General features: G+C 37.2%; 1 protein-coding gene across 1 annotated transcript in view; it reads right to left on the bottom strand.

The window, feature by feature from the left end:
* The window catches only part of LOC134753649 (fatty acyl-CoA reductase wat-like), a 45,106-nt gene that overhangs the window by 14,863 nt on the left and 17,837 nt on the right, over positions 1-12,406 (bottom strand). Inside the window, exons 2-6 of the mRNA XM_063689589.1 lie at positions 5,985-6,162; positions 4,684-4,774; positions 3,873-3,995; positions 1,551-1,675; positions 104-262 (exon numbers count right to left, since the gene is read on the bottom strand). Coding sequence (XP_063545659.1) covers positions 104-262; positions 1,551-1,675; positions 3,873-3,995; positions 4,684-4,774; positions 5,985-6,162 — 676 coding nt within the window. The remainder of the gene's footprint in view (positions 1-103; positions 263-1,550; positions 1,676-3,872; positions 3,996-4,683; positions 4,775-5,984; positions 6,163-12,406) is intronic.

Here is a 12,406-nt window from a genome sequence, read left to right as displayed (position 1 = left end):
AAACTATCACCAAGTCATGAATTCAGGATAAATCTTAACAGCGCGATGTAGAAATCGCGTCGCTTTAAAAAGCACCATCTACCAGGAAATTGGGTAAACTCACTTAGGTTTAATGGCGGCCAGCTTCTCCTCACTCAGCTGCTCGACGAGGTCCACCATGGTGCGGGGGTCGCCGGGGCTGTCGTAGAAGTCCTCGCGCACGGTGCCCCCGATGCGGCTGTGGGTGGCGTGCGCGTACGCCGTGGACACGTGCACGAACGATCTGGAATAAGATACTGGTTGGTTACCTATAAGCAAAGATAGATATAACTCCGTATTAGATCGGATACAGTCTAAGGAAAAAACGTGCCTCGAAAATCAAGAAAATTTGATTCTCGTTCAGAGGGCGCTACTAGCTTTAGCCTACTGTCGTATAGATGGCGTTGACGGCTTCGTTTGTTATTTAACAATTTTTACGCATATCAGTGAAAGAGCATGGGTCAAAATCATAAAAATTATTAATGCAAATAAAAAAAATCATTTATCCATATTTAAATACATTTTATCGTATTTTTATAAATCTTCATTTTTAGTAAAGTGTGTCGACAGATGGCAGTGAATTTACTGGGGTTACAAAATTTACTATGACAGTACCGCTCTAGTATAAGTTACTCTATGCTATAAGTCTGTCATGTTAAGACTGAGTTTAGTATGAAGGTAACCCTTTAATCGTCACTATGAAAGCACAGGATTTTTTTAGTTTTAGTATTTTTAATAGTAAAAAATTTTAGGTACGTTTTTTTATTACGAGTATCTTGATATTAAGGGGCTGTCAACACCCAATGTCCAATGAATTTCACCTTCCCATACAAACGTAGTTTAATTCTCATTTTAAAACTACGCGTTAGATTATAGTGAAACTTTGCACCTAGATATCTAGACACCTAAATATACCTCATGTCATTGTATGATGTGATAGTTAAAAAAAACAGCTAATTTAAGTTTTTCATACAAAACTTGTTTTTGGTCTATTTCGCTTGTTTTATAAACTGGAGCTATATTTTTTTTATTTTTATTAGCCTATTTTGGTGTCCCACTGCTGGGCAAAGGCCTCCCACCCACTCCACTCCACTCGACCCTGTCATCGCCATTTTCCCACCATTTGGGGTAGAATGCGTCCAAGTCGTCCCGCCATCTCCTTTTTGGTCTGCCTGAACCCCGGCTTGCACCGTCTATGGTGCTCCGTGGATCCCACTCAGTAACCATTTTGGCCCATCTTTCCGGGTGCATGCGACAGACATGTCCCTATATATTATGAACTAATTACAGACCTAGATATACCTCATGCCATTGTGTTTATATAGCTCCAGTTTATAAAACAAACGAAATAGAGCAGTCAAGGTCAATTCTAAAGATCACGCACCATTTCAAAGGTCACATAGTTGTTTGACTAATTGTTTGATGACTTGATATGTTTACAGTAACGCTTGCATGGTCCTTCCGCTAGATAAAGAAGCTCATTGAAAGTCAAGGTCAATTTAAGTTGTTTGATTGTTTGTTTATTGACTTACTTGATATGTTTACAGTCCTTTCCCAATAGTAACGCCTGCATGGTCCCTCTTACATTAGTCCTTGTCGCTACACGAAGAGGTTCGTCGAAGGTTACAGTCGCGGCAACGTGGAAAATTATGTTTACCTGATGAAAAAAGATTTTTCACATCACCAATTCGAAAAAGGGCTTTTTCTTTCCTGCTAGGAGGGATCAAAGTGGCACTTTTCTTCCCTGCTAGGAGGGATCAAAGTAACACTTTTCTGTTCTAGGACACTATTTTTACATTTTTTGCGCATTATTTTTTTAGCTTAATAGTTATTTGTTATACAAGGGTGCAAAGTTGTATTTTACCCGCGAGTGTAGAATTGAAACACGAGCAAGCGAAAGGATTCTATAGGTGAACCACGAGCGAAGCGAGTGGTTCTAAAATAGAATCCTAAGCGTAGCGAGTGTTTCAACACACGAGAAGTAAAATACATTTGCGCCCGTGTGTAACACAAAACTTTTCACCTCACTATAGCGAGGAAAGTGCAACATCCACAGGCGTTAGATCATCTTCATCACTGGAATCACTCATTTCTTTACGATATTATAACAGAAAACTCTGGAAGTTGGTTATTTTTACGCGAGTCGGTGAGAAAAGGTTTTAAGTAAAAAAATTGTTGACAATGTTGACATTTCTGATGTATGAAATGTCAACGATGCGTTTTGAAATTGCATCGACTCAACTTGTGCGTTCAGAATTATATTTAACATCATTATAAAAAAAACAAACGTTTCTTATGGAATTTTAAGGTTTATGACTTAAAATCATTCAATAAAGCTAAATTTGGTATTTTTTATTAGATTCTCAAACCATTTATTTAATGATAATTAATATCGAACGAACCATTATCATGAGCGTTTTACGTTTTGTTATCTGTCAAGCTACTTAAACACGCTCCATCCAAGGTCAAATTACTTTCCCCACTAGTGGATAAAACACGTTTTTCCCCGCTTGTATTGAAGGAGAAACGACAACTTTCCGAGCTAGTGAGGGGAAAATAATATTTTTAAATATTATAATTACCGCATAGGTGACGTGAAAAGTAATATGTGTCACATGGTAGCAAAATTATTTCCATCTCACTACGCTCAGGATTCTAATTTAGAATCCCTCGCTACCCTCGGGATTCTATTATAGAATCCTTCGCTTCGTTTAGGATTCAATTGTACGCCCTCGCCGTAAATGCGTAAATATATCATTTTGCTCCTTTGTGACACAATCTACTATTGAGTTTATTATCCATTGCCGAAGGAAACGACTATTGATTGAGGGTAATGGGGTCCACAAGGCTTATTTATTGCATTTACCTTATTTACATAACTCGGCCTATCTGACAAAATGCTCGACCTCGTACTATTCTGCTAGTAATTCATAAATTAAAAATTAAAAAAAATATTCTGTAAGTAGGCCATTAAGGGTCTTTCACAAGTCAATACAATATTTACAGTGAAATGAAAAATACATAGCAACATTTATAAATACAACAGCCCGTACCTGGGTAATCATTACATTATAAAAATGTAAGTAAATGAGGCATTTTCTATGAAAAGGGACCTTATTGTCGATGGCACTTACGCCGCACAGCGTCGCGCGGCATTGTATTTATATCGGAGCATCGTTTATCGTAAGCGTCATCGACAATAAGGTCCCTTTTTATAGGAAATACCACAAATAATTACTATAGTATAACAGATGTATATTCTCTAGGGTTAATAATACATTAGGAAATGTAAAAGGTCTCGAATGTCAGAGAAAATTATAATAGGTACTAATAATGTTTGGAGGTGTAACTGAGCCGTTAGAGCTTCAAAATGAAATTATAATATGAAATAAGTTTTTCGCTTAACAACTACTCGGCCAACCTGACAATTGACTGTGCTCATGTGCCGCCTCTATTTTAGTTAAGCATTATGTATGTACAGAGATAGTCTTTCTCAACACTTTAGCACCAGTCTTGATCACTAATGCCCATGCGCAGCTGTGTGATGTATAAAGCCTTACCAGGAATATATGATCACGCGCCATGTTGCGGAATTTCACTGGAACTAATTTTTGCATACTATACTGAACTGTCACCCCATACATGAGAATGAACAGCGCCCTCTTGACAATGATCATATATTACTGGTCAGGCTTTACAACTATTCATTCATCGCTACGAAATGCGTTATTTAACATCTCGGATTATCTGACAAAATGCTCGACCTCGAACCCTCCGCTTATAATCACTCAGCCATTCTGATAATAGTATGTCCTAGTGCCTTTTTTTGCTACAGCATTTATGCATAGTCTTACCTCATTGGCTAATGTATGCCAGTCTTGATCACTAATGCCCATGCGCAGCTGTGTGATGTCTCCATTGACAGCTGTCACTCGCTCTACGAAGCCTGGTTTACGTTTGTGCAGTCCATCATATACCTGTTAACGTCATATTGAATCATAATTATTGTATTTTTAGTGAGCTGGAACATTATTTAGCTAACATATTCACTGCTAGCGACCCGCTAGGCGGGTTTTCTGTTCATAGGCTCTTTTTGCTACATACGGGTTTTCCCACGGCTACGCTCGTAGTGTTAAAATGTAGCAAAATACATAGCAATAGCAACATACATAAACCAAATATTACATTAATATATCACTCTTTAAAATTGTATTTGTTAAAGTATATCCACATCATAAATAACATATAACATTATATGACAGATACATGAGTGGTTACTGGTTACTGATTAATACACTATTATTATCATTATTTGGAGCCTTACGTGTCCCACTGCTGGGCAAAGGCCTCCCCCAATTTCTTCACAGATCTTTGTCCAGTGCTGTGTCTGGCCACTCCTTCAAAAAGGAGTCTAGTTCATCCCGCCATCGCCGGAGGGGTCTGCCATGTCAACGATTTGAGTTTTCGGGTTCCCACTCTGTGGCGATTTTGCCCCACAACTCATTCAGCATTCGGCGGATTAATACACTAAATTAGTGAATGTAAGTGGTCTCCATATGGTGAGAAAATATATCAATAATAAGATTTGGGTAATGAAATAACATGAAATTATGTTATTGTTTCTGTCATTTCTGTGATAAAAATACATCGAAAAGTATATCTTACTGGATCCTGAAAGATTTTTGTGACACGCTCTTGCGAAGTCTGTCCTTTTTTCTCTCGTAGCAGAAGATACACTCGTTTGATGTCGCACGACCTGACAGATAAACATACAATATTATATAAATGTAAGTTTATCGTAAGTATATATTATTCAACGCTATATTTTAATAACAAAACTTCCGTGAGACACAGACATATTAAATATATTTATTTTATTTTATTTTATTTTCGACTTAAAACACGTGAGTGACCCGTTATTAATATATTCAACGCTATATTGTTTAAGTCACCTATTCAATTTTTTTTGTTTAATGCCTGCACCTACTTCCTTTCATACCTTCCGTGATTCTCACTTGATGGTCTCATCGGAAGATCAGCCGCCAGCAGCATGCTGAGATGGGGCCATTTCGTGACACTTTATCTTCACTATGTTCTTTTAATGTATGTCTATTGTCTGTGTGTTTACGAATAAAAACTATTCTATTCTATTAAACAAAACCAGGGCAAACAAAAACAGTAGTATAGCTGTTTTTGTTTGCCCTGATGGTTGACTGTGGTAGAGAATGCCTTTATGTTGATCGGTTTTGTGACATATTTGAAGTAGGTTTAAACGAATTGTCTCATTTTTCGTGACGTAGGTACATAGAGTAACTTATACTAGAGCGGTACTGTCATAATAAATTTTGTAACCCCAGTAAATTCACTGCCATCTGTCGACACACTTTAAAACTAAAAATGAAGATTTATAAAAATACGATAAAATGTATTTAAATATGGATAAATGTTTTTTTTTATTTGCATTAATAATTTTTATGATTTTGACCCATGCTCTTTCGCTGATATGCGTTAAAATTGTTAAATAACAAACGAAGCCGTCAACGCCATCTGTACGACAGTAGGCCAAAGCTAGTAGCGCCCTCTGAACGAGAATAAAATTTTCTTGATTTTCGAGGCACGTTTTTTCCTTAGACTGTATCCATCTATTACGGAGTTATATCTATCTTTGAGTAACACTATACTTGTGGCAGGAGATCCCGCTCTTCCTACCAAAGTTATATACAAAGTAAATACAATAATCTACTTCAGATTTGGAGGATTTTGCTATTGTTTGAAACTCATTTATTAAATAATAAGTGTTATAAAATGAATATAAAACTAAAACTAACTACAATTATAATAGCTAAAGCTAAAAATTAAAAATACCTATCAAACCTATACCTACTATACCTACCTATGGAGGATTTTTGTCATTTTTGTGACAAAGATGCTAAGGTCTGTTTTGTGACTTTTGTGACATGTCATACCTGAACAGCTTCTCGACTAGATGTTTCCCAAGGAACCCAGATCCGCCCGTGACAAATATTACAGTATTTTCATAAAACTCTTGTATGGCCGAGTCGCCCCGCGCTATAGCCTCGTCAATCGCGCGGTGCCGCGACATCGCCGCGACTTCTTGTGCTAGCGCCGGATCCATGGTGCCCACTGTTGAGAAAATTGGTTATTGATTTAAAAAATCTTTTTTGTCAAATATAATAATGTTAAAATATAAATTTGTCATATATATTTATATGTAATGCTATTAAATTTAGAAAAAAACAATGAAGTGGAATACGTTTATTATGACCGCTTATACTGACCAACCGCTTACTATGACATAATTACTGCGCGAAGTTTGGTTTTCATATAAAATTCTTTTATGTAAGTACGTTAGGGAAAACGTGGATCAATTCAATACCCATTCGCAGGCCCGAAGAAATAACCGGTTAATCGTCCCGCGTCGCAGGCTTGCAAATGCCCGAAAGTCACTTAGGATTTGGGATCATTGGCCTAAAATTGTATAACTTGCTACCTAAGGAAATAAAATAATGTAACTTGCTTAAAATAATGTTAACTGACTTAGCATTCCGCAGCGTGCAGCGTCGACGAATTCGTGGAAACGTACACTAACCCCAAGTTTATCTACTAATATGTATAAGCAAAATGCGACCCTATTGACTACTGTTTATGAATTTGTATTGATTAAAATATGTTTTTCACCTCAGCAGCTCGAACAAGCCTACTTTCGTCACTCCCTGGAGTGAGGAAAGTGCGACTTTCCTCACTCCAGGGAGTGAAACAATGTAGCTTTTTAATTTAGTGAAGGCCATGAACTTCATACTTTTATTACATTTTTTTTTATGGTATGGTACGGTACGGTACGGTCCGGTCCGGTCCGGTCCGATCCGGTCCCGTATCGTATCGTATCGTATCGTATCGTATCGGACATATTATTATATATATTTTTTCTGTTTATTCTGTGTAATTCGAAATAAATTTAAACCTTTAATATGTTCTCACTACTGAGGTGAAAAATTATGTGTGCAACACGAGAGCAAAGTTATTTTACATCTCGTGTTTTTGAGTCCCTCGCTACGCTCAAGATTCTACCTTAGAATTAATTATAGGATCTTTCGCTTTCTCGGGACTCAAAATAAACACTCGCAAGAAAAAACAACTTACCTCTCTTGTTGCACAAATAACTATTTCACTTCTCATGCTCGTAAAGCTCGACTTTAAGTCATAAAGGGACCCAATTGCTGGACATATAAAAATTGTAACTAAATGAGCATCTTTCTAAATGTTAATGCAGGCTATGAAAGCATGTAATCCCCCTATAGCTAACTATTAAGTTTTATCTTTCTTAAAAAGCAAAGAGATAGGTGCGGGCTGAAGAACAGAGCGCTGTGCAGTCGCCAGACTCGCGGCACAAGCTGAGTCCCGAGCCTATTGTCGCACTTAGCATTTATAATATTGTTAATTATAATTCTAAATGTCGTAATGTATATGTATATATAGTTAGTTCCTACTTGTATAATAATACTGCTGTATTTTAAGCTTGTACCTACTACTGTTTTTTATTGTTTTTTTTGTATACTTACTGCGACACTAAATGACTTTATTTTATTTTATAAAGTAGCTTATTATGTTCTAGAGCATAAAAGCTTGTACTATGGGTACTAGGCGATGATACACATACTTATATAGATAAATACATATTTATATACATAGAAAACACCCATAACTCAGGAACTATAATATATATATATATATATATATATATAATATTAAAAAAAAGGAATAAACTCCCCGACAGTATAAAACAGGAGCCGAATGATAAACTGTTTAAAAATACGCTTAAAAAGCTTCTTCTAGAGAAAGCATATTACACAGACGAATTTCTAAATGGCCAAACACTGAAATAATGCTATGTACTTACCCAAATTGAATTAATTAAATTTTATTGAAATATTATTGTAAACATTTATTGACATTTATGCATTTTCTAAAATGACATATAGTTAATTAATATTAACTATATTGTTTCACATTATTTTAATCTATTTATAAATTAACCTGGACATTTAACATTTAATATTTAGCATCATTATTTTATTATTTTACTAATTTTCTAAACGAACTTGACATTTAACGTTGCATAAACGTCGATAAAATATAAAGTTATAAATATAGATTTTATTGCTATTTGTATGAGATGCATGTAATTACCTAGACTTAAGAAAATTGAGTGCCCTGACAGGGTGTCATGTACCTACCATCCTCAAACTGTAACACCTAATGTATTATGAACATGACTGCAATACCCTAAAGAATAAGAAAGAACTAAATATATTTGTGATAAACATAAAATAAAAGCCGATATTATTTCGCGCCTTTTCTACTTACTGACAAAGTTGTTTGATAGACTATATATTTAATGATTGCACAATAAGTACTTACAAAAAAGTGCAAAATGTACAAATAGCGGACTTAATTCTAAAAAACATTTTCTACCAGTCAACCGTGGGCTAATAAATTTTAGTAAAGTTTAGTATTTTTAACATAGATACCTACCTACGTTACGAGTATGAAGTGTGGAAAATGGGGTCCCTTTGTTTGACTTGACATAATTATTGAAAGTCATAATTTAATGATTGTCATCGTCATATTTTGATTAGTCATAATTCTGAAACTGTTAACTTTTAAGGATTTTCGTAATGTTATCCTATAGATAGGTTAGGTTAGGTTTGTTTTATGGCAATCCTGAAAAGTTACGCGTTACTGAGAAAAACCATATTATGACTAACGAAAATGTGGACAAACAATACATTATGACTTAAAACTTTATGGGTAACAATAGAGACCCATGGAAAGCTTAGTTGGAATTGGAAAAACTTTATTGTGACCTTTTCTAATAGTAATAACCACAAAATTAATAGCAGTTAAGGATGACTCAAGTTAGACCGGGCCGTGTCCGGGCCGGAGCTTCCGGCGCTTCGTTTTCTATGGAAAGCTCCACGTGATCACCTGTCATGTCATAGAAAAGTAAGCGCCAGAAGCTCCGGCCCGGACACGGCCCGGTCTAACGTAAGTCATCCTTTACTGTCGTGATGTTATTCTTTATATTTTACCGCGTTTACTTCACTTTGTTCTTGTTTATTTAATGATGGAAATACCCACTGTTAGTTCTGACGCAAATCTGATACTGACACGGAATCCTAATTAGGAAAGATGACGTTTTGTTACACAAAGAATAAAATAAAGCCGGTCAATTCCCAGGTAGCAAAGTGACGTCAGCGACATCATAATGACGTCACTTATACGTCACACTGACGTAACGGACGTCACAATGACGTACAAATGCTACCTGGGAAGTGCTAGTTGGACCCTCGCTAGCAACGGGCAAGTTGCAGAACATTCTAAAAATTTCCAATATTTCTGGAAACTTTCACGAGATAATTCTCATGTAACTTACTACTTTTTTTTAACTCTTTATTTACATACAAGATATATACAGTGGTACTACGTAATCGAAATTAAAAACTACCTTAAATCTAAAATAGGCCCTAGGCATTGTACCAAGGATTCTGGCGGCATTTCCTCGCTGTATCGCAATGCTGATACGTTGTGCGAGGAAGCCGCCAGCTCTTCAGTCACCAGTTACTTCAACCAGACGCTTCGCGATTTCTGCAAACGACTTGTGCGCGCTGGGACCCCATGGACCTAGAGTTACTACTTAAAAAGTTCCTGTCCAGATACCTACTCAATGTTCTTAACTGTTGAAGACTGCTTCATTAGGGTTCCGTACCCAAAGGGTAAAAACGGGACCCTATTACTAAGACTCCGCTGTCCGTCTGTCCGTCCGTCTGTCCGTCTGTCCGTCTGTCCGTCTGTCTGTCTGTCACCAGGCTGTATCTCGTGATCTGTGATAGCTAGACAGCTGAAATTTTCACAGATGATGTATTTCGGTTGCCGCTATAGCAACAAATACTAAAAACAGAATAAAATTGAGATTTAAGTGGGGCTCCCATACAACAAACGTGATTTTTGACCGAAGTTAAGCAACGTCGGGCGGGGTCAGTACTTGGATGGGTGACCGTTTTTATAGTTAATGGTACGAAACCCTTCGTGTGTGTCCGACTCGCACTTGGCCGGTTTTTTTTTTTACTTTTACGTCATTCACTAGCTCCTATTTCAAGTGTAATAGAAATCTAAACTAACTGTAAGAAGACTTAATAAGCCATTTTCAATCAAAAGGTTACTTATTGTCGGTTGTCAATAAAGCGTTATTTCCATACAGCTTCAATTTGAAATCAACCTTATTGAGAAGCGACAATGTGGTACCTTTTGGTTGAAAATGTCACAAATATTATGTCAATATTGTCCCTTGTATTGACCGGGATAAGGACCATGATTACCCTTTGCACTGTTTTCGAGCTCCCGATATTTCGACGCAATTACATGCATCTTGTTCACGGATAGCGAACAAGATGCATGTGGATAGCATGTGTAGTGGAACGAAGATAGCGGGTGGGTGTCCATTTTGACAACAACAATACAAAAGGTAATCACGGTCCATATCCCGGTCAATATAAGTCTAGTGAAACTAACCGTGAATTTGATGATAGAGCTACGTAGGTATTTGTATGATTTGATTTACATATAAATATTTTCAATCTATTTCTATAAAGATAAAAACTTTTATAAAAAAAAAAGATAAACCGACTTCAAAAAGGATGAAATAAAATATTATCCTTTTTAGGGTTCCGTGTTTAAGTATATGCGTTACCAACTGATATGTTTGAAGTCGGTGCCAAGCCAAATTTTAAACCAGGGATTTTGGTGCAATTCGATAAAGATGCGGCTATATACCTATAAGTATGTACGTTGGATTACCTAATGCAGCGTACTACGTAGGCGAACAACACGCGAATACGAAGCGGCGCGGCACGGTGCCTTAATTAATCCTTTGATACCTATATAGAAGTGTCCTACGTGGGCGATCTCGTTGCGAACGCGAACGTATTGGGCCGGCCGCGCCGTGCCGCGTCGCTTCGCTTCGCGTTCGCGAGTGTTCGCCTATGTAAGACGCAGCGTTACACGACGACAATAAACGAACTTCCTGTACACCTCAGAACAGAACACACGGTTGAACCTTCTTGGCGCAGTTCGTACCATGCTTGTCGGCACGTTAGTGTAAATCTAATACGTTTTGTCGTCGTATTTTTTTAAAGAGCAATTCTTACTAATTCCTAAACAGTCATAGCACGCAAGTGTGGGATTGGGACTGAGTTATTTTCTGTCGCTTATCCAGAGGACTACATTTCAAAATATAAAACAATTCAAGGAACCTTCATGCAAAATTTCAGCTAAAGCGGTTCAGTTGTTTAGCCATGAAAAGGTAGCAAAGAGGCAGACATAATTGCTTTCACGTTTATAACATTTGTACAGTTGTAATGGGATTTATAGACATAAAGCTGATTATTTTTGACTGGTATTGTTACTACTTGGAGTACTTGGCTTGGCACCGACTTCAAACATATCAGTTGGTAACGCATATACTTAAACACGGAACCCTAAAAAGGATAATATTTTATTTCATCCTTTTTGAAGTCGGTTTATCTTTTTTTTTTATAAAAGTTTTTATTTTTCTATTTTTAGTTTTAAGACATTATTAAGAGCGTGACGCATGAATGAAAAACATAATCATGTTTATCTGTAAATTCGTAAACTTTATTAAATAATCAGAATTTTCCTCGAGTCCGTCTGGGAAATCATTCCTGTCAGTAAATCCATTCTCCGCCCCGCCACTGACCCAATCCCTCAAACCCCCCGATCACTCAACCTCACAGCACATCAACCCCTGATCACTGAACCCCTCAACCCTAAACCAACAACCCTTCAACCGCCATTCCCCGACCCCTAACCCCAGACCCCTTAACTCCTAACCCTAACCCCCAATCCCACTCCCAACCCCTCAGTCTCCGACCCATCAACTCACCTCCCCTCAACCCCCAACCTCAAACCCCCCAAACACTAATACCCTCTACCTTCACCTCTCAGTCTCTTTGGTTGTTTCCAACACTACCTACATCAAAAATCATAATACACATACGAGGGAAGTTATCAGTAGCCTTACCACGAGTTTGACATTGATATATTCGCTATCGTGTGCGTAACTTACTGTTTATGCATCTCGCTCGTACTGGCGTATTAGTGTGCAAAGTATGTTACGAAGAATATTTAGTGCCAAACTCGTGGTTAGGCTACAGTTGCACTACATCAAATTAGTGGTTTTGGTGAGGAAATGCTTGAGTTACTTTAGAAAACACCGAAATTACCATACACGTGCCTTTAAAAATTAAGGAGTTCCCTCAATTCCTCACGGATTCCATCATCAGATCAAAAC

This window comes from Cydia strobilella, chromosome 27 (genome assembly GCF_947568885.1).
Source record: "Cydia strobilella chromosome 27, ilCydStro3.1, whole genome shotgun sequence".
Taxonomy (NCBI): Eukaryota; Metazoa; Arthropoda; class Insecta; order Lepidoptera; family Tortricidae; genus Cydia; species Cydia strobilella.
Note: the sequence above shows the minus strand (reverse complement) of the source record. Positions and strands in the feature narration are given on the sequence as shown.